Source organism: Phyllostomus hastatus, unplaced genomic scaffold (assembly GCF_019186645.2).
Source record: "Phyllostomus hastatus isolate PE091 unplaced genomic scaffold, TTU_PhHast_1.1 phas_scaffold_11, whole genome shotgun sequence".
Taxonomy (NCBI): Eukaryota; Metazoa; Chordata; class Mammalia; order Chiroptera; family Phyllostomidae; genus Phyllostomus; species Phyllostomus hastatus.
The window spans coordinates 5,367,850-5,389,829 of NW_025334005.1; the positions used below are offsets into that span (position 1 = coordinate 5,367,850).

General features: G+C 47.6%; 3 protein-coding genes across 4 annotated transcripts; 1 reads left to right on the forward strand and 2 right to left on the reverse strand.

Moving 5' to 3' along the window:
- Positions 1–2,289: 2,289 nt before the first annotated feature.
- Positions 2,290–5,508, reverse strand: POLR2G (RNA polymerase II subunit G). Its single transcript, XM_045855222.1, has 8 exons — positions 5,417–5,508; positions 5,176–5,285; positions 4,130–4,289; positions 3,312–3,362; positions 3,143–3,208; positions 2,966–3,037; positions 2,731–2,764; positions 2,290–2,513 (listed from the first exon to the last, which is right to left on the reverse strand). The coding sequence occupies exons 1-8, from the start codon at positions 5,426–5,428 to the stop codon at positions 2,500–2,502; spliced, it is 519 nt and encodes a 172-aa protein (XP_045711178.1). The 5' UTR covers positions 5,429–5,508; the 3' UTR covers positions 2,290–2,499.
- Positions 5,509–8,548: 3,040 nt separating this feature from the next.
- On the forward strand, positions 8,549–10,878 carry ZBTB3 (zinc finger and BTB domain containing 3). 2 transcript variants are annotated; one of them, XM_045855136.1, is made up of 2 exons: positions 8,549–8,565; positions 9,020–10,878. In XM_045855136.1, the coding sequence occupies exon 2, from the start codon at positions 9,069–9,071 to the stop codon at positions 10,614–10,616; it is 1,548 nt and encodes a 515-aa protein (XP_045711092.1). In that variant the 5' UTR covers positions 8,549–8,565; positions 9,020–9,068; the 3' UTR covers positions 10,617–10,878. The 2 variants fall into 2 exon arrangements, with proteins under 2 accessions (XP_045711092.1, XP_045711091.1); XM_045855135.1 differs by having other exon boundaries at positions 8,552–8,678.
- A 5,130-nt stretch (positions 10,879–16,008) lies between these two features.
- Positions 16,009–21,980, reverse strand: TTC9C (tetratricopeptide repeat domain 9C). Its single transcript, XM_045855438.1, has 3 exons — positions 21,337–21,980; positions 17,832–18,014; positions 16,009–16,792 (listed from the first exon to the last, which is right to left on the reverse strand). The coding sequence occupies exons 1-3, from the start codon at positions 21,572–21,574 to the stop codon at positions 16,698–16,700; spliced, it is 516 nt and encodes a 171-aa protein (XP_045711394.1). The 5' UTR covers positions 21,575–21,980; the 3' UTR covers positions 16,009–16,697.

A 21,980-nucleotide genomic window follows, 5' to 3' on the forward strand; every position in this document is an offset into this window, starting at 1 on the left:
AAGGCGCAGAAGGGTCCTGGAGACCATCTCCAGGCCAGGCCCCACCCCAGGCCCTCCCCCACACAGGACCAGCCTTCTTGGTGGGGGCTGCACGCCATGTCCTTAGCAGCACCCTCCTGCTCCTGTGCCATGAGCTGCTTCTCTGTCCGTCGGCCTCTCACTTCTAGGCCTGACGTTACTTCCAGGTTAACCCTGATGCAAATTATGGGTGGGTGGACCCATTTGCAAACTTGGGAAGAATTTTATTCTCAGTGAGACATAGGGTATCTAGGGTCTAGAGAAAATCCCTGCAACCTGTGTAACCAACTCACAGTATGTGGCACCACAACTTTAACAGTTTCCACTAGCAAATTCATTCCAAATGCAGCACAGTAACTTTCCTGGCTCTTAACAAACTTGGAAAGCTGGCACAGTGCTGAGAGCTGGGGGTACAAAAATGAAAGGGAAGCATGTGAATCTATAATTATCTCAACAAAATAATTGAAATTTTTTAAAAATTTTACTTATTTATTTTTAGAGAGGGAAGGGAGGGAGAAAGAGAGAGAGAGAAACATCAATGAGCGGTTGCTGGGGGTCATGGCCTGCAACCCAGGCATATGCCCTGATTGGGAATCGAACCTGTGACACTTTGGTTCGCAGCCTGTGCTCAATCCACTGAGCTACGCCAGCCAGGGCTCTAAACTTTTTAAAAAAGATGTTATTTATTTATTTATTTTTATAGAGGGAAGGGAGGGAGAAAGAGAGAGAGAGAGAGACACCAATGTGCGGTTGCTGGGGGCCGTGGCCTGCAACCCAGGCAAGTGTCCTGACTGGGAATCGAACCTGCGATGCTTTGGTTCGCAGCCCGCACTCAATCCACTGAGCTACACCAGCCAGGGTGAAACTTTAATAATTAAAAAACAAAAAGGGAGACAGTAACAAAAGAATGTTTCCTGACCCACTCCAGAGGTATGACTGGAACAGCTTCTAGTGGGCCGGGAGTTGAGAAGGCAAGGTGAACAGAACCACATTCTCACCGTGTCCCGGGCCCTGTTCTAGATGCTTCCTATCAGGGTCTCTGGAACTTGGCACAACTCACATCAGAGGCCAAATAATTCTTTACTGTGGAGGACTGCACTATACACTATGCGATGTTCAGCAGCGTCCTTGGCCTAGACGCACTAGAAGGCAGTAACACCCCTACCCACTTGCTACATCCAAAAATGTCACCACCAAACATCCCCTGGGGGCCAAAATCACCTTGGATGATTGCCATTGCTTTACAGGCATTGTCTAATAGTAATTATGACCGAGTTGAATGCTCATCCTGGACCAGGCTCTGTGCCAGCCACTTGCATTATATTAAGTCCTCATTGAATGTGGTTGGTAGGTTCTTTAAGTAAAATGACATCTAAGGAAACCAATGTTAGGACAGACTGACATGAAAGTACGTTGCTAAGGAACCTCATCAATGTTATAGTGAAACAATGCTGAACAGAACAATGTTGAAAGAAACGACATGACTCAAGGACCTGCTGTATGATCTCTGCCGGGAGCGGCAACCACCCAAAGAAGGTGGTAAGCCCATTACACAATGAAAAAACTTAAGCCACCTGGCTGGGGCCAAAGCCAGGTGTTCTGTGTCAGTCCAAATACAGGGCTTCCCACTGCACAGCGCTGCTTCCCAAGCAAGTCAAGGAAAGCTGCAAATGAAAAGAAGGGACCGACCAAGATGTGCCAGATCAGGCAGTGAGCGGGCAGGCTGGGAAAAGGCACGCCAAGGTAGACGAACAGCATTGCAAAGGCAGAGTGTGAGGGAGGGTGGTGTTTAATATTTTGTAGTCATTTCACGTATTTTTCTAGTGTTCCCCGAAGGAGATTATGAGCCATTTCACACCTTTGGCTGAGTTTAGTACAGTGATTGCTCAGCACAGAAAGGCCTCTGGTGTTTATGTACCCATCCTAGGAAGGGCGGTGTTGGGACCCTGCAGCCTGTGTTATTACTATCCTCTCATTCACCTCTCTCCAGCTGTACTCTCGGTTATTTTTAAGGGCGAGGGAAGGGAAAATACTAGGAAACTGGACTGGCGCTCAGAGTGGCTCTAATGATAATATCACTTGCTGGAAGCCAGAGATGCAACATCAGTGCCTTCTTGTCAATGAGGTCGACTTTAGACCCTCGCATAAGGGTTAGTCATATCCTCTGCGGGGCCGAGGCATCAGACCAAGCAAAGAGGGTTTAGTGAGCAGCTGCACCCCCGCCTTTTGAAAAAGAGCCGTTCTTACCAAAGAAAGAAGATAACACTCCCATGAGAACCAAGAGCTTTTTATTGTTAGAATGCACAGTCAACATCTGCGAGTGGTGGCTAAACTATAAGAGCCAATGCCTTCTGGGACAAGGAACCTTCCTTGTCCCACCCCCTGCCCCAACAGCAGCCAGACCGGGCCTCTGGACAACGTGGGAAATGCGACAATCACACCTCCTAGACAAGGACCAAACAAGGTAGGAGGCCCTGGTGTTCAGCTCACGAGCCCTAGGAGAAGAGGAAATGCACATGAGTTACACACAGAGCTCAGAGCAGCCGAAACAGTGCACCTCCCACCCCAAAGGGCACGTGTCCTGGATCTGCCAGGCAGACGGCTCGACAGTTTCCTTCATCGGTGACTCAAGCATTAAATCCCATCTCCACCCCTGGACCCACACAGCCCTTCCCCAGGCAAACACCCTGGCGTGCACAGTCAGGCACTCACCCAAGTAATCATCCATCAGGGAGCCGATAGCAAACTGTAGGAGGGAAGGCAAAAAAGGGAATGAAGCCTAAGTGAGCACAGAGCTACCCCCTAACCTTCCCAGGCCCAGGCCCTCCGCCCACCCATCCCCTCTTCATGGCAGAGGAGCACAAAAACCTCATGATGTCTAGGTGGCAAGAAACCAATAGCTCCAGGCTCTGCCTAGTACTGGGAGGGAGGCAGGCAAAAGACTCACGATGTCATTCTTATCCACACGGGTCCCCACAATCTTCAAACGGATCTCATCATCCTGCTGGATCACAATGTCCTGGAGGAGAAGGGAACGGTATCTCAGGTGGCCCCCCAGCCAGTACTCCCCCTCAGAGTGGCTCATTCCCTGCTTTCTCGCACCGACTTCTCCCTACCCACTCACCTCATCCATTGTCTTGTAACACGGCGGGTTGGAGTTAGGGTCAAACTCCATCTCTGATGGGATGGACTGAAAAGGAAGCGGGATGGGGTCAGCACTTTAAATGGATGCTCCGCTAGGTGGTCATGAACCCATGTCTCTCCTTCGCCCCACTGAGCATGCCCAGACTTACATGCCGAGAGATAAAGCAGGACATAGGTCCGATCTCTGTGAAGAGTCCAACCTAGAAGGAAAACGAGTGATCCTGGCTTTTTCTCTTGTCGCCAAAGCCTTCTAAGCTTCCCATGTTTACCTAATTCCTAATCAATTCTCCATGTTTTGAAACCAATCAGAATTGTAGCATTTGTTCTCATCTTTTTTTCAAGGCTTCATTTTAAGTTAAGCAGATATAGTACAGTAGTGAAGAGCTGAGGCCTGGAACTTGTCTGTCCAGGGCCTGAACCCTTGTTGGTCACATGGCCTTGGCCACTAGACTTCAATTCTCTAAGCTTAAGCTTCTATAAAGAGATAAAAGAGCCCTGGCTGGTGTAGCTCAGTGGATTGAGGGCGGGCTGCAAACCAAAGCATCGCAGGTTTGATTCCCAGTCAAGGCATATGCCTGGGTTGCAGGCCACGGCCCCCAGCAACCGCACATTGATGTTTCTCTCTCTCTCTCTTTCTCCCTTGCTTCCCTCTCTAAAAATAAATAAATAAAATCTTAAAAAAAAAAAAAAGAGAAAAGCACCCACCTCCCAGAGTCACTGTGAGGCTTTTCACATTACCTGGCCCACAGTAACTACTCAATTGGTGGAGGCTACCATTATTATGAGTCTTCATACTAACATATATGCCCCCGAGTGAGGTAGGGTGAGGCCACACCATCTGACAGGTGAGAACTCTGAAGCACAGGGAGGTGGCTTGGCCAAGGACACACCATCAGCAAATGAAGCTGGGACCCATACCACATCTTCTGAGGGACCACCCCACTGCCTCCCCTACGTTTGGTCTCACCTTGTTGACCTGAGTGACAACAGCATCCACGACTTCCCCTTTAAAGGGCCGGAAAACAATGGCCTTGTACTTAACTGGATAAAGGACAAAGCCTCGGCCTGGCTGGATCACACCAGCACCAATATTGTCGATGGTGGTGACAGCAATTACAAAGCCATACCTGCGAGGAGGATGACAAAGAGAAAGGCACTGGGTGTGAAAAGAGCCTCTAGACTCTGCAGCAAGAGTCAGTGAGCCTGGGGGCAGGGGGACAGCACAAACAGGAGACGGTACCCCTGCTCCCAGAAAGCTTAATGACCAAGAAAGAAGACAGGACACTGATCAGCATCTGTCATGCCAAACACTGCTCTCATAATTTCACAATAAATGTCCAAGAACGCTGCAGTCCTTGAGCCAAGAGACCCTCAGAATCACGTGGGATGTATTAAAATGCAGATTCCCAGGCATGCTCCCAGAGAGTCAAGATTATGTAGTGATAGGACGAGGCTCAGGAACCTGCATGTTCAAGAAACACCCCAGGTTATCCTAATGATGGAGGGCAAGTACTCCACAGCCCTCTGCTCATCCCAGCTCATGGACGTCACCATGTGCGAGTCCGCTCCGTGCAGAGCCCAGAGATGGGCCACCGCAGGTCCCTGGGCATGGGGGATAGAGAAAACCAGCAGAATCACAGACGGAGAGCAGACACTCGCACAGTGATCAGACTGTGAGCCCCACAAGGGCTGGCCTCATTCTGTCTCTCACTGTATCGTTCCCAGCGACCGACACAGGAGCGGACGCACAACTGGAGCTTTAGAAACGTTTGCGGAGCAAATGATGACCAATCTCAGCTGATGGGACAGAGTCTTGTGATTCAGCTTTGCAGAGGGCGCCATGGGAACCCAAAGCAGGAAGCAACGGACTGCATGGGGCGCCTAGGAGTGTGTGAGAGGGTTCCCCAGAATAGGTGTCAGGACTTGGCATAATGAGTAGGAGTTGGGAAGGGGCTGTAACATAGGGTGCCGTATGCTTATTATTGATCAGGCGGCACAGAGTGCGGCACTCACTTGCCAGTGCAGGTCCCCTCCACCTCGGTGAACAGCTTCTGCTTCACCGTGTTGAGCAGGTTGGGGCCGAAGTAGCGCGGGTGCAGCAGGATCTCGTGCTCCAGGGAGATCTGCGGAGAAAGTGGGATGGAGACCAGGCGAGGCACAGCAGGAAGACGGGGCAAGAAGCGGCCCCTGGTCCAGGCACCCCACCTCTCTTCTCCTCTTGACCTAGCCCTCCGCCACCCGGTGCCCTGCTCACGTGGTAGAACATCTTCCCAAACGAGTTAGGAAAGCCGCTAAACCTACACCTCTCCAGGCAGGAACGCCTCCCGCGCGACCGGAAACACACGCGCCGCCCCAAACCAGTTTCCGGATGGAACGGCGTCGTAGGCGGAGACTCCGTGAAGCCCCGCCCATCCCCGCAGACCTGCTGTCCAACTGCCGGTTCTCTTAAATTAACCGTGCCCGGAATAGATGCTCAATTAGTACTTTTAAACGGAATTGATGAAAGGTGGCATAAATAACGCGCCTTAGCAGAGTGCATTCATGTAAACTCCCAGGTAGATAATATCAGAATTCAGTTAAATTGAAGGACCCCCAGATAGTGTATGAGAATTGTTTGGATGTGTGCGCGGGGGAGCGGGGAAAACATTATAATTGGAGTCAAAACCATTAGTGATAAATACTTGAAGCTAATCACTCCCTAATCATATAACTGTATGTGTAGGTATAAGCGTTCCATTGCTGTGATATCCTCTGCATCACTTGGTATTTTCAGCAGGGTTTTCTTGTTGGTTTTGTTTAGCCATTTTAATACCTGTGTAGTAGTATCTCATTATGGTTATAATAATTTTCATTTCCGCAATGACTAATGACGTTGAACACCTTTTCATGTGCATATTTGCCAAGAGTGATCTTTTCAAAACTCGTCACACCACGTCACTCCCTACTTTAGAATCCAATGGCTTCCCTAGGCACTAGAATGAAATCATCACCATGGCCCACCAGGCAGAGGCCAGATCCAGCCAACTCCATTTTCTGCCTCTCTCCCTCTGGCTTTCTCCACTCCGGTCACATTGGCCTCCTCTCTCACCTCAGGACCCATGCTGTTGCTATTTTCCCTGCTTCAAATGCTCTAAGCTCTGATCTTCAACTGGTAGGGCGGGGGCGGGTGGGAGAGGGTGCTTCTCAACCTTCAGGCATATAAATTCAATATCCTCGCTGTCAAGAGGGCTTCTATGACTGCCCTGGCTCAAGTAGCCCCATCCTAGTCATCCCTCTGTTGTTAATACCTCTATTTCCTAAATAAAAGCTTTTATACAAAAGAAAAAGATCTAACTGACTGAATGATACTCTAGAAAGATGTGCCTCCTGGCATCCTGTAGCTCTGGATGACCCAGCTTTGAGAGGCAAAGCCACCAAGTTGTGCCTTGCTGAATGGTGCTCCTGGGGGTGAGACAGGTCTAAACCAGGGCACACTTGTTTTATTAAGATGTGGTGGCCACTAGGGTGCATTGACCAGAGAGGGAATACCTTTCTCAGATTTGCACAGAGGTTAAAAGAACTGTAATTTTAAATATCTAGATCCAGCCCTGGCTGGTGTGGCTCAGTGGATAGAGTGCCGGCCTGTAAACCAAAGGGTCACAGTTCCTTCCCAGTCAGGGCACATACCTGGGTTGTAGGCCAGGTCCCCAGTAGGTGGTGCATGAGTGGCAACCACACATTGATGTTTCCCTCCCTCTCTTTCTCCCTCCCCCTCTCTCTAAATAAATAAAATCTTTAAAAAAAAATAAAAATAAAAGCGATCATATTAGAACACTTTCTTCCTTAAAACCCACTAATGACTTCCAATACACTAAGAATAAAATACAAACTCCTCACTGTGGCCAATAAATCCCATGCTTACCCACCAGTGTGAGGCCAGATTTTGCTTATGTAATCAAAACAGTATCTCATAATGGCTTGAAAACAGAAGCTCACTCTCTTCTATTAAGCCAGACATTAAAGAAATTTGGAAAAATATAAAACAATGTCATATTTTCACTACATTTAAAAAATAATTTTTCAAGCCCTGGCTGGCGTTGCTCAGTGTATTGAGCTCAGGCTGTGAACCAAAGTGTCGCAGGTTCGATTCCCAGTCAGGGTACATGCTTGGGTTGCAGGCCATGGCCCCCAGCAACCATACATTGATGTTTCTCTCTCTCTCCCTCCCTTCCCTCTCTAAAAATAAATAAAATCTTTAAAAAATAATTTTTCATAAAAATGTTACTTATATTAGTTTTAATTCCTACACAATAAATATTGTATGGCTTGGAAAAACATCTTGGAGAGCTGGGGTCTCAAGCCGAGGCCAGTGTATCCGGCATGTCTCTAGTACAAGGGTGGACGGTGGATGAACTGCCCCTGATTCTGGTTAGGTCTGATTGGAAGGTTTGGCTGCAGACAAAGTGGAGGTTGCTTAGTGCTTAGTGTGGTGGGTGAAGGGGTCAATAGCGGGTTATAGGCACTGAATCAAATCCCCTGGTAACCCTGTCAACACATTGCTCTGGTCAGAGAAGACGCAGGTTTCATTAACTCTCAATTTACAGCCCTTTTCTTCGATTGTCTAGGGACTCCCAAAGATTTCTTCGAAAGTATACATGCTCTTTATTCTCCCATCCTGGGGTATTTTAGGGCCTTGAGCCCGCTCTCTCCCTTCCTATCAGCTCCTGCTCAGTATGCTCCAAGACAGAGGAGGGTACTGGAATCTCTTTATTGTACGTTGACTATAGAGTTCAGGCTAGGGACTATGACAGCATTCACGCAGCTGCTAGTTCTCTGACACCACCATTACTGAGTCACGAGCCCGAACCGTCAGACTGAGGGGAACGAAGCAGTAACGAACATTAAAGAGGCAGTCACAGTTTGAGAGTGAGAGAGGGACAGAGAGAGACCATTACAGTTCAAAGAGGTGTTGCTATTGCTCCCGGTTACGGCAGAGCAGGGTCTAAAAATAGGGGACTCCTGAGTGCCACACGAGCTTGTTGGCTCTTTTGCTCCCCGCCACCCTGCAGCTGACGCAACACAATAGTCTGCAAAGTGGAGGTCCGGGCGCTGGCTCGAAAGCTCGCCGCGCCCTGGTCCCTAAAGCCGAGTCCCTGCTTCAGGTAGATGGACAAGCTCAGCCAATCCAGAGGCCTCTGAAGCAAAGAAGGAGGGACGAGGAATTAAAGTTTAAGACAGGAATGCCAACCAATCCAGAGCCTAGCTGCCTGAGCGACGGACACCAGCACCCACTTGGAAACGCCGCTCAAAGAGGGAGGATGGTTAGTGGACAGTGAACCAATCCGTGACAAGAGAAGGCAAACTTGCTCCTGTTACATCTAAGAAGGTGGGAAGGGGCGGAGTCCGCCCAGTGGCTGCTCGGTGGTGGGTGAAGGATCAGCTCTCTCTTCTAGTTTCCACCCTAGGACTCCTTAACCCCTGGAATGCGAGAGAGAGAGAGAGAGAGGCTCAGGGAGTTCCCGGAGTGGGGCGTAGAGGTACCACCCGGGAAGGCCTGGGAGCGAAAGAGATTCCTAGTTGGAGGAGCAGCTGGAAGCCACTGGGTGGGCTTCCAGGAAGCGGAGGCTGGCTAGGGGGCGGGACTTCCGGGGCGGGTTTATCGTTAACTGGGCGGGGCCTGCTGCTAAGGTTAAGTGTGGGGGCGGGGCTAAAGGAAACCACTGGTTGTGACCTGGGAGAAAACGATAGTAATTTAAGCGAGCGTCTTGGGGTCAGGGCAGTGTTTTCAGACATTTGGGGATGGCCCGTCAGAGCTCAGGGCTATCGTTAAGGTTTCTGGGGAGGTTATGTGCCCTAACCCACTGTCCTTTCTTCCCAGGGAACCACTGGTGGGGATCTTTGTGGGGGATTTCCCTCTGTGGGGTGCTATGGAGTTCCCAGAACACAGCCAGCAGCTGCTGCAGAGCCTTCGCGAACAGCGGTCCCAGGGTTTTCTTTGTGACTGCACCGTGATGGTGGGTAGCACCCAATTCTTGGCCCATCGGGCTGTGCTGGCCTCCTGCAGCCCGTTCTTCCAGCTTTTCTACAAAGAGCGGGAGCTGGACAAGAGAGATCTGGTGTGCATCCACAACGAGATTGTCACGGCCCCGGCCTTTGGGCTGCTTCTGGACTTTATGTACGCTGGCCAGCTGGTCCTGAGAGGGGATACCCCTGTGGAAGACGTGCTGGCAGCAGCCAGCTACTTGCACATGAATGATATCGTCAAGGTGTGTAAGCGGCGGCTGCAGGCGCGGGCCCTGGCAGAGGCAGACAGTACCAAGAAGGAGGAGGAAACCAGCTCACAGGCCCCTAGTGTGGAGTTTTTGTCCAACACTTCCCGGGGCCCTCAGCCTTCTGTGGCATCTGCTGAGACATCAGGCCACTGGGCCAAAGGGGAATGGAAAGGACCTGCGGCTCCCTCACCTACTGTATGTCCTCCAGATGAGCCACCAGTGCCTGGTGGGGCTGACACTACCCAGCCTGGAGTGGAGGTTGACTCACTGCACCTGCGGGCACCTCCTCCACCAGTGGCTGACATCTCCCTTGCCAGCCCCAGTAGCTCCACAGAGAACATTCCTGCAAACTACTTCTCTTCTGGCCTCCCAGCAGTTTCAGTGGAGCCACTGGCTCCCCTTGATGGGGGTTCTGAGAGTGTGAGGGTGACGGAGCCAAGGGGCACTGGAGCACCATCGCAAGGCTTTTATCCCCCAGCTTCGGCTGCAGCCCCAGTCCCAGTTCCGTCCCAGGCTCCAGCCCCAGCGGAAGCTGAACTGGTCCAGGTGAAAGTAGAAGCTATTGTGATTTCTGATGAGGAGCCGGATGTGTCAGAGGAACAGCCTCAGGGGCCTGAGGGACTGTTCCCACCTGGAGGGGCAATGTATGGCGGACAGCCCCCCCAGCAAGAGGCTTTTGAGGAGTCAAGGGCAGCAGGATTAGAGGAGGTGGGGCCAAGTGACCACTTTCTGCCCCCAGACTCTCACCTACCCTACCATTTGGTGCCAGGTGCAGCACAGTATCAGCGAGGAATGGTGACCCCACCCCTGCCTGCACCCACAACCCTGCATGAGCCACTTTACCTGCCTTCTGAGTATGAACCAGCCCCAGGAAGCTTCGGTGTTTTTACTGAGGATGTTCCCACTTGCAAGACATGTGGGAAGACCTTCTCTTGCTCTTACACACTACGGCGCCATGCCACAGTGCACACACGTGAGCGACCCTATGAGTGCCGGTACTGCCTGCGCAGCTACACGCAGTCAGGGGACCTGTACCGCCACATCCGCAAGGCTCACAATGAGGACCTGGCCAAACGCAGCAAACCGGATCCGGAGGCCGGCCCCCTCCTAGGAGTGCAGCCCCTCCCTGGCTCCCCTACAGCAGACAGACAGAACTCTGGCGGAGGGCCACCCAAAGATTTTGTACTTGGCCCCAAAAACTAACGTGAGCTGATGCTAGGCCGGCTCTTGCTATCGATGGGGCAGCAGCACAGAAGGTTGGAAGTATCTCATTTCCCCTACTTGATGACAGAATGGATCTGCCCAGGCTGAAGGTTCCTGCTGTCCTTTCGTTTACCCAGCCAACTAGCAGGACCTTGACGGGCAGAGCATCTCAGCCAGCTCCTCTCCAAGGGCACTGGGAGTTTTCCTGGGGTGTAATTGTTATCACTCCGAGTTCTGGACCATAAAGCTAGCAGTGAAAGTATCTCATTGCACTGGTGTTGGCTGGTTTCTTCTCCAGACCTGCATGACTCCTGACTCTTTCATACCTCTCCTCTAGATCTTATGAGAATTTGCCATCTGTACTTGAGTAGGGGTGGGGATCAGGTCGCTTATGAGGAAAGAAATGAGAGAGACAGAAGGCAATGTAGACTTTGCTTAGGAATATATGCAAATTAGAGGATCTTACACAATTATGGGTTATTGTTGTAGTGAGCTCCTGTGTACTGGGCTGTATTAGGGACTTCATATAAATACTCATTTAATCCTCAACAACTTGAAGAGGTGTTGGCTCCCCTCTTTTTTCCCTACCGACAAGAAAACTTGAAATTCGAAAATCAAAGTTCCCTTGTTCAAGGTCACAGAGCTAGGTAAGGGGCAAGCCAGAATTTGAACCATGGCTTGTGACTTAAAATACCATTGAAAATAGTTCATTGAGAACTACAAGTTGTTTTCTGTCTTTTCGGCTGTTTGGCTTTGAGTCCTCACCCCTTTCCCTCTGTTTTCCACGTAGAAAGACCTTGAAGCGGCTGGCTGTTCCCAAAACAGATCCTGTATTGACGACTTGAAATTTTTGCCTACCTGTCGTAAATGGGAACTGAGGTCTCGAAACATGAGAAACGGAGAGACAGAAAGCACTAAGTCCTGCCCTAAACCCGGCAGGTTCACGGGGGTGGGGGGGGGGGGGAGGCTGAGAGCCTTTTATGTGAAAACGATGGGTGCTTGGGACAACTAAAGCAAGGAATTCCAGATGAGAGACTCGTCCTTAGAAAGTGTGACGACAGCCACGAGAGGTGGGATTACTGACCTGCGGTCACACAGGCGACTGCTGACAGTAGAGGCCGCAGAGAAATGGGAGTTCGGGCGTTGAGGGGGGATGGGGAAGAGTTCCAGGAATGTAAGGGAAGGGCCGGCCGGCCCCAGTCTGAGGAAGACTGCTGCTGGAGGGGGCGGTCTAGAGGCGGCCTACAGACCCTTCTCTCTGGCATACGAGGAACTGAGTCTGAAAAAAGGGAGGAAAATTTAGAAAAAAGTGAAAATAGGAGTAACTTTCCTGAATTTTTCTCTTTTTTTAAATGATTTTATTTACTTACTTTTTAGAAAGAGGGTAAGGGAGGGAGAAAGGAGGAAGAGAGGGAGAAAAACATCGATTGGTTGCCTCTTAGACACTCCCAACTGGCCCACAACCCAGGCCTGTGCCCTGACTGGGAATTGAACTGGCAACCCTTTGGTTCGCAGGCCAGCATTCCATCCATTGAGCCACACCAGCCAGGGAAGGCTACATAAAACTTAAAAAAGACCTGTTCTGGCTGAGTGGCGCGTCATTTCCAGTCTTTCCTAGAGTAAATAAAAAATCAGAATGCCAGTGGTTTGAGCACAGGCTATGAACCAAAGTGTGGTCAGTTTGATCCCCTGTCAGGACACATGCCTGGGTTGCAGCCCAGGTCCCTAGTAGGGGGTGCGTGAGAGGCAACCACACATTTATATTTTTCTCCCTCTCTTCCTCCTTCACTTCCCCCCAATAAATAAATAAGTAAATAAATAAATAAATAAAATCTTTAAAAAATAAAAATAAACGTAAAAATTTTGTAAATAAAAAAATAAATTAAAAATCAGAATGCCTAAAAAAGAATCAGTGGCTTTCAAAAGGGTGAATTTTATGGTATGTGATACATACATACCATGTATTTATGGAAAAAGAAGAAACTGATTGCCTTAGAACATGAGTTCCTAAAAGCAAGACATAATGGGTCCACATGTGTACATAATGTACATAATTTCTCTGGACAGCCTGGGGAACTCCTGGCTTAACCGGAACCACTGTGACTGTCTCAGCCGCTCGTAATACCTAGCTCAGCAGGATCTGCTACTTGGTGAAATTCTCCTGAAAAGCAATCATTTGCTTTCAGTTCCCAGCATGAGATGCATTTTTTTTTAAGATTTTATGTATTTATTTTCAGAGAGGGAAGGGAGGGAGAAAGAGAAAGAGAAACATCAATGTGCAGTTGCTGGGGGTCACGGCCTGCAACCCAGGCATGTACCCTGATTGGGAATCAAACCTGCGACACTTTGATTCGCAGCCCGCGCTCAATCCACTGAGCTACGCCAGCCAGGGCTATAAGATGCATTCTTTTCTTTAATTTTTAAATTGTAGTCAGCGTACAATATTATATTAGTTTTAGATGTGAGATGCATTCTTTATTGGAGGTGGCCGTTAGGAACTTTCAAGATGTTTCAAGCAGCAGCCAACACAAATAAGGCCACAGTCGCCTCACTTTATCTATCTGCTGGGTGCTAGGAACATTTTGTTGTCTGTGAAAGTGTGGTCAAGAGAATTATCTAGAGCTTTCACTGCTTTTGATGGGCTGTCCCATCCACGGATTCAAGGAACCACAGGTCAGCTCACGTAACCTCTAGTCCAACACTGTTGTTATTCCTGTTTGAGACACTGTCCCCAAAGGAACTCTATTGCTGGAGAGTGCTAATCGTTGGATGATGCTTCCTTCTACTGAACCAGCCTCCTTTCACAGGAGGGGACAGGCCAGGCCCCAGCCTAGGAAGAGTTCCACGCAGAGGAGGAGTTACTTGCTTTGCTTTTGAGTTATACTCTGACTTAATTTTCAGACAACCACTCGTTTCCCTCCAGCATTAAAGACTTATTTCTAGTTTAGGATTTCATTTTTTTTTAAGATTTTATTTATTTTTAGAGAGGGAAAGGAGAGAGAGAGAAACATCAATGTGTGGTTGCTGGGGGTCATGGCCTGCAACCCAGGCATGTGCCCTGGCTGGGAATTGAACCTGTGATGCTTTGGTTCGCAGCCCGTGCTCAATCCACTGAGCTACGCCAGCCAGGGCTCATTTCTTTTTTTTTAACTGGCTACTTTGTAAGCATGCCTTCACTTAGTGCTAATGCCCCTTCAATCCCAGGCACTTGGCAAAGCTCAGCTTCACAAAACTCACCAGTTCAGCCCATTTCACGTTGGATTTGATTTTGATTTTTCCAAAGCCAATGTTGACAAAGATGTTTTACTTCCACATATACTTTTTATTGTAAAGTATTTTCTTTATTTATGACAAATGATATGATATGCTCTAAGGTCCCCTTCCCAGCTTTATTAGTAAGCAATTTCAGTATGCACTTCTAACAGAACTCTTGGAATACATTATCATACTCAACAAAATTGACAATAATTCTTGTTCAAATTTCCCTGATTGTCTCAAACTTTTTTTAAATCCTCACCCGAAGATACATTTATTAATTTGAGAAAGAGAGAGAGATGTAGGAGAAATGTCAACTGGTTGCCTCCCAAATGCATCCAGACCTAGGATCAAACTTGCAACCAAGGCATGTGCCCTGACTGGGAATTGAACCCATAACCCTTGGTGTACAGGATGATGCTCCAACCAACTGGGCCATCCAACCAGGGATGTCTCATAAACTTTTGTTTTTCCCAATCAGAATCCAAATTCCAAGGTTTTTAGGAACACTGTACTAGACACTGGGAAGATATATATTTTTTTCTCCTATTATTTCAGTCTCATAAGCTTTTAGTTGTTTGTTTGTTTTTCAAATCAGAACCCAAAGTAGAGTCCCATTTATTTGGCTGACATCTCTTATGCCTCTTTTACTCCATAGCTCCCCCTCTTTTTCCTTGCAATTTACTTGCTGAAGAAATTAAGTTACTCATGGCTTCATAGTGTGGAGTTTGCCATTTACATGCCCATGGTATCATCTAACATACTCCTTTGTGCAAAGGCTCCTTTAAAAATACATACTTAAATAACATTTAAATAGTAGTATAGGTAGTATGTGGTTTTGGCAAAATTGTGAAGGGGGTGGGTATGCGTTCAGAGAACACTGTTCTACACTGTCTCCTATGTGCCAAAGGGTAACCCTTCACACCTGCCATGAATGCCTTCTTTAAACTCCAATCCTGGAAACCTTTAGGGTCAGGGGAGGTGTGCAGCACCCCCCTCCACAAACCCCTCAGTACTGAGATTTTGGTACCTTTGGACGACTCCTTCAGGACGTGGGCCTGCCGGACCTCCTCCGGACCCAGTCGGACTGCCTTCCCTTGCCCACTCTCCTGCTCATCAACCTCTCCATCAGGAGCTGGCCTTGGGAAGAAGGACTACAACATGGGCCTGACCACTGGGGTCTCTTAGCAGCGCTAATAAAAGGACGAGTGCAATACATTTCTAAAATCCACTTTTAAATATCAGTTTTATTTTTTTTCCTCATTGATGTAGAAGATAGCTCACTGTAACAGTCTTGAAAACACACACACACACACACAGATAAAATGGAAAAGCAAAACAAGCCCTAAACAAACAACTGAATCACAACAAAATTTTGTCAACAATCTAGACTTAGAAATGTAAGAGGCTCGGAAGAGGAATAAAATATTCTACTTCTGTTAGTTCTGTCCTTGCACTTCTTCACGATTATTAGAAAACCCTTTCGTGGTGAGCTGGTGGTGGCTTCATTCAAGGGTACGGGGAGACGCAGAGGAGCCCAGTTCATCGGGAGACGAGGCATTACTGGTAAACGGAGCAGAACTCACGTACATTTGGCAACACTACGGCTTTTCTTTCTGAAAACCGTCTGTGGTTGTATGGTGGCTGATGACACATGCTTACCATCACCTCCACTCAGAGGCAGAGGCAGTGCTAGACGGTCCCGTCCCCTCCGAGGAAGTCACTCACTGTGGACAGTGTGCCTGGCAAGTGAGCGGAATGACCAAGGAGCTCCTCCCTGGTGGATGGAGCCTGCTGCCGAGGCACGGCCGCCTCTGATCGCAGCTTCCAGGCAGTTTTAAAATTTGCTTGAAAGGCACTAAGAAAGGAGAACCCTTCCTCATTGTCGGCCTCCTCTGTAAGAGAACTGAGCTCTGGCAACATGCAAGGAGACAGGCAAAGAACAGATCTGTGTTTTTACTCTGCTGTTTTATGGCATTCTTTCTAGAAGACTCAGCCGTCTGCCTTTCCTAAGCGTCTTAGACAAACAAGCATACTATATGCACTTATTAAAAATTGAAATGTTTACTTGGATGTTTTTGTAGCATGAAGACTAAGGGTTATTAAATAAATACTTAAATGCTTGACTCCAGAGATCTTAAAATAGAAGAGTTTAATGAAAAATTAAATAAGGCTACTATATTAACGAGCTAAATATAAATAGCAACGACTAGAAATTACCAAGAGAAACAAAGGCAATCAGATACTTTTGTAAGGGGGAAAAAAGCTGAATGTGTACAAAATATTAAGAAGAATAAGGAATTACTTTACTTGGTTAATTTCAAATCTTTCATTTTAACACATACGGGCCTGATTCACAATTGTTTAGTTTCACAAAAGATATACATCACCCAGTTTTGGCCCCTATAACTTCAGCTCAGGGCATCTGAGGAAACAGAGGAAGAAACTCCTTCCTGTCCATCATCATTTCCTTCTCTGCTAGCCCTCTCCTCTGCGTGCCAATACGTCTAATGACACCGATCAGTAAAATCTGTGCCGTAGATACGATTAATGCCACCCATGGCTGAGGAGTGTTTCCTGGTTGTCTTTCTCAGGGCCAATGTCCCCCAGGATACCACGCATTGAAAGCTCTACAAACATACAGAGGGGCAAACAAAAAGAGGCAGACTCAGTAAGCAGTTAGGGGTTTGGGCACAAGTAGAAACTAGCCAGAAATCCACCTGGGTCAGAGGGATGGGGTTCACTTCTCCCCGGAGGCTCAGGTTTCACTGGATGGGTCTTGATCGGTTCACCTAAGTTCAGGTGGAGAAGCGTCGCTCTTCTCTGCTAACCGAACATGCCCATGTAGAGCTGCTTCTCTTTGCGGTGGTAGCTGTTGAGTTCTGACTGTGTCAGCTGGAGGTACCGCCGGATGTTGGCGTCTTCGAAGGGGGCGAAGGAGGCAAGTCGAGAGCGTTAGAGCGTGACCTCACCGTGGGGCAGGAGAAGAGTGTTAACATACTTCCATTTTTTCTCTCATCCTTCTAAGATTCCCAATACATCACAACTCTTCCACGCAATAGTAAATCTCATTACCACCACTTTGGGTTTCTGAGAAATCTCTATACAGGTCTGGGCCGGTTGCTAATTTTATGATGAAAGGGAGTTTGACGAAACAGTTATTGTCCTCGCAGAGCCACCAAAGATACTATACCTGGGGGCCAGTTAATCTATGTGCTTGAAGGTAAGTAACATGGACAAGTGGCTCATATTTAATATCTTTATTAATTTATAGTGGCTTTCTCACTTAGTTAGTGAGATTTGACTGTGCTGTCATAAATGCGCGGGGACCCCCTACTTCTAGCCTCTAAGCCAGAATGCAAACAGGGAGACAGTGTTCAGTGCTGAGCCGTCAACACAGGCATGAGTCCGCCATCCCTGCCTGGGCCCATCTGCTTCACGATATCCTGTTCGCCTTGGAAACAAAGTGCCAAGGCTCAGATTCTGTCTCAGTAGGCCTTTTTCTAGGTCATATCGGGGGTTAGCTGAGAGATAAAGAATAAATTGATTAAGCAAAAGCCAGACCCCAGCTGGAGAGCTGGCAGAAATGAGGATTATCAAGTGTATTCACTGGATCCTATTTCAGTCTCCATCTAGGAAGTGAGACTTGAAAAACAAAGCTCTAAAACCTCTTTCACTGACGCAGAGCAGGGGGAGGAGAGATTACACGTGTGTGACCGTTTGAGAGTAAAGATTTCCGGAGGGGATACCGTATTGCTTTCCTGTGGTGACAAGCACATAAGAGTATAAGGCCTGTTCATTGTACACTTTTATACTTTTTAAATTTTGAGCCATGCGAAATGTAGGCAAAAAGCTCAATAAACTGCCAAAGTAAAATAAAACAAAAGCACCTTCCACAGCTCCCCCCCTGAACAGGACAATCTTCTTTGCCCTTCCCGCTCCAATCCCCTCCTTGCTCACCTTTTGGCTGCCTGTTGACAGCAGCCAGGAGGTACTGCCGAGCTTGGTCATAGTCCTGCAGGTGGAAAAAGGCCACTCCCGCCCGATACAAGGCTTTGGCATTATCGGGCTGCCGCTCCAGGACTTTCTGACTGTACTCTTTCACTCGCTGGTAGTTTACCGGCTCCATCTGAAGGAGACAGGCTAGTGGGGCCACAGGAAAGGAAGAGAGAAGAGGGAGGAGGGCCTTGTTACACCGAACCCCACTGGCCAACTCAAGGCAGCAGCGAACACAGAATGACATCAACGACAGTCACGTATCCAGCAAATCAACGTGAGTGTCTGCCCGTGCCAGACTGTCTTCTAAGCGTGGGATGCAGCGGCGAGTAAGAGCTTTACACACCTTCAGTCTACTTCAGTGTCTACCAAGTGCCTACCATGTACCTAGCGCTGGGTTAGGCCCAGCTATAAAACTGATAATATACTTTAAAGTTTATTTAAACCTCTTCTTCCTTGTGTCTCTTCTACCCGCAGGTCTGGGTCTTGAACATTCCACTTCACCACAATTCTTGTGCTGCAACGTTGTTAACAACTGCGGTTGCCAGGAATGGTATGAGGCAAAACAAACAAACGAAAATAATTATGCGAGGCAACAGCAAGCACTGTGCTATGTGCTTGTTCGATCTTCTCATGCACTCTGTGAGGTCAGTGTGTGTTACCACCTCCATTGAATGGATGGATGAAGAAATGAAGGCTCGGAATGGTAAGGTAACTTGTCCGAGATCACACACCTTCTGGATGGAATGAGGAAGACATTTGAACCAAAGACTCTGGACTCCAACATCATCATCGTTATTGACTATGTATTAGTTCACTAATCCCTTGGGTGATTTAATGGCACGTCAACATACAAATATGATAGAAGTAGTTTTTTTAAACTACTCCTAGTAATTTCTGTGGCTTCAGCCTGGACAGTTAGAATGTTTTAATATACTTCAAAAGGAGGCGATGGTCAGGTCAATGTTCTGCTTTTTTATAATTAGGACGGGAAACGTTTCCCTATTCCAGAAGTGTGGGATCACACAGGGCACTATTACAACACCGTGCTGGGCACAGGGAGTCCTGGCTGGTGAGATTGTTAAAGGGCTGATGTTTGCATCCCCTTTACAACATCACCACCAAGTGGTCACAGATTTGTCCTCAGATATTTCCCCAGATATGTGGTCAGCTAACCCATTACTATAGCTTCATTCACTCATTTGACAACTAGCTATGGGGCGCTGACCAAGGGCTAGGCAGAGCTAGGAACGGGATGAGAGGAACCAGACCTCCATCTTGAAGAGTAAATGGAGTTCGAATCCTAGTCCCCAAGTAGCAGGAACATATAATAAACAAACAAATTTTTTAAAGTACTTTGAGAAAACCAGCACTGCCTAAGAAAGAGTGAATGAGGTCAGAGTGCAGCTTGGGTACTGAAGACTTCTCTAGGAAAGTGACTTTTGAGCCACAATCTGAAGGACAAGGGTCCTTCAAGGGACAGAGCTTTCTAACCCAGGAGACGAGACCCTACAGAGCTGGAAGGCCGAAATGTACTTTACAAATTCAGTGTATGGAGGAGCCAGACAGTTTGGATTTTCTTCCTAAGTGCAATGAGATGCCATTGGAGGATTTTAAGCAGTGAAATGATCTGGCTCCCTTCTCTACAAAATGGGGATAATTGTAAAAACCTTGCAGGATTTTTGTGTAATGAGAGATATTGTAAATACACTGCTCAACATGTCATAAGCAGTCAATGGGTGAAAACTGGTAATTCAGTGAGTCTTTGTGGAGTACCGACCAAGCACCCACCAGCAGAGACTTTACAGATGGGTGGGCCACAGTTGCTGCCTTCGAGTCCACCTGGGGGTCGACATACGTACCCATCTCCCCAACATCCCATTTCCCTAATTTCTAGTCAGTTCCCCAATACATACCCTACTGTCTAATGGGACCTCAAAACACAAATCTGTTTAGGAGGCAATGTTAAGGCCTATCTTCTGCCTTTTCATAATGGAAAAGGGAAATGTGCAGTCTTCTGCAATAAGGACTTGGGGGTAGAGTTAAGAATTGCCTCAGTTTCACTTGAGCCCCACCACTTACTAGCTGTTTGACTGTTTCCTTAAATTCACCTCAAAGGGTTGTTGCGACACTGAAAACAGGTTAATTTGTGTAAGGGGCTCAAACAGTGTCTGCCTCCTGCATCTCATAAGCAGCCCCTCAGTGAACCCTCCCTGACCACTCTTTCAAAGTGCACACCCCCATGTCTGTGGCACTCACTGCACCCATTTTCTGCTTTCTTTCTTTTCCGCAGTACTGACCATTTTCAAAAAGCTTATACATGTTGCTTTTTTGTTAATTGTCCATCTCCCTCCCTTGAATATATGTTCCATAAGGGTGGGGAACCTCAGCGCCCAATAAAAATGATTGAATTTAAACATTAGCTACTATAACGGCTAGTTTTATTACTTGAGTCTAAGAGTAGCACTGGACACACACTGTAAAAAAGCTAGATTTTCACTGAAATACAGCTGATGAGTATTGGAGTAAAAAAAATATCAGTTTTAAACAACCATTACAAAGTGTAAAAACTACTCCTAATAACTTTTACGGCCTCAGCCTGGACTGTTAGAATGTTTTAATATACTTCAAAAATAAGTTAATTTCCTGGTTGGTGTAGCTCAGTGGATTGAGCGCGGGCTGCGAACCAAAGCATCACAGGTTCGATTCCCAGTCAGGGCATATGCCTGGGTTGCAGGCCATGGCCTCCAGCAACCGCACATTGATGTTTCTCTCTCTCCCTCCCTTCCCTCTCTAAAAATAAATAAATAAAATCTTTTAAACAATCTTTAAAAAATGTTAAAAAATAAGTTAATTTGTCCCATGGTTAGTTTGCTTGCCACAGAACAGACCTAAGAAGTCTCCCTTTAGCAGATTCATCCCAGTGATCCTAACTCTCGTCATTCATCTCCTCACCCAAAACTGTCTAGAAATGGCAGATAACTAGTTACCCAAATTATTAGCCAGCTGATTTACAGGTAAGAGGAAAACAAGGAAAGACTACCCAAAGCATCAGATAAGAATGACTTACACCAGCTGAAACAAGAGCATTCCTTCCGGTATTTTAAATATTAAAGAAACAATACTCTCAATATAAATTCAATATTCTCCATTGGGCGCAAAATTCCCTAAACCTATCAGCATCACCTGGGAGTCGGTTAGAAAATGCAAATAAATGGTAGGCACCACCTCAGATCTATTAAATCGGAATCTGGGGGTGGGGTTCAGGAGTTGTTTCATAAACTCCAGAAGTTTGAGAACTACCGTTCTATAGAAACTCAGCTAGAGCCCTGTAAATCGGAAACACATTTCAATTCATGGCAGAATAACCAGATGACAGCAGAAAAGCCCGTCAGTGTTTTTCCAAATGTTCACAGATTTTCGTGTACTTGCCTGGAGATTCTTACCCACCCTTCCTCCCTGTTCTTACCAGCTAAATTGTTGTAGCAGTCTGTCTGGGTGCTGTGCAGTATGTTTTCTTGTTCAGGTGTGAGAGCCGGGCCCTGAGGTCCTAGATTAGGTATCGGGGAGGGCAGACTTGGATCCAGACCCCGCAGCTGAAACAGAGCTCGATGGTACCTACTCACAGCATTTCGGTACTTTCCTTCCCGGTAACACTGGTTCCCTTTCTCCTTGTACAGCTGAGCCTCCTGCAGGCGCTTCTCCATAATTCTGTCGCCCAGTGCTCTTGCGGAATTAGGAAGCGAAAGAGCAACTGAAGCTCGGGGGGGGGGGGGGCGAGCAAAATTACTGGTTTTGGTAGTCGACCTAAGGTAGGCAATTACCCTTTTCCAGGAGGCCCTCCAGGGAATGAGGTTTGCTTGTTTCTACTACCGCCCCTTCCTTTCCTCTCTGTTATTTTTCAAACTCCAGTGGTGCAAGAAACTAATCAGTGAGTGTAGGAATGGGAAAGCCAGAGATTAAGTGAGTTTCTAAAGAGGCGATTCTGGAGTAAGGGAACCCGGAAGAAGCAAAGGTCGCAGTAATAAATCGAGGCAGGTGTGCGAATGCCGGCGGCATTTGCTTCCTTCTTTCTTTTGGACACACCTCCCTGACCTGGAAGTGGAAGAAAGT

Bases quoted from the DNA above. Each gene is read 5' to 3' on its own strand.
- POLR2G (XM_045855222.1), bottom strand. The intron at 4,290-5,175 runs GTGAGTGCCGCA...TCCTCCTCGCAG, and splicing joins GAGGGGACCTGCACTGGCAA to GTATGGCTTTGTAATTGCTG. The intron at 3,363-4,129 runs GTGAGACCAAAC...TTTTCCTTCTAG, and splicing joins TTGTCACTCAGGTCAACAAG to GTTGGACTCTTCACAGAGAT.
- ZBTB3 (XM_045855136.1), top strand. From the start codon at position 9,069: ATGGAGTTCCCAGAACACAGCCAGCAGCTGCTGCAGAGCCTTCGCGAA.
- TTC9C (XM_045855438.1), bottom strand. From the start codon at position 21,574: ATGGAGAAGCGCCTGCAGGAGGCTCAGCTGTACAAGGAGAAAGGGAAC. The intron at 18,015-21,336 runs GTAAGAACAGGG...TGGCCCCACTAG, and splicing joins CTGCTACAACAATTTAGCTG to CCTGTCTCCTTCAGATGGAG. The intron at 16,793-17,831 runs GTGAGCAAGGAG...CCCCCTTCGAAG, and splicing joins TGTCAACAGGCAGCCAAAAG to ACGCCAACATCCGGCGGTAC.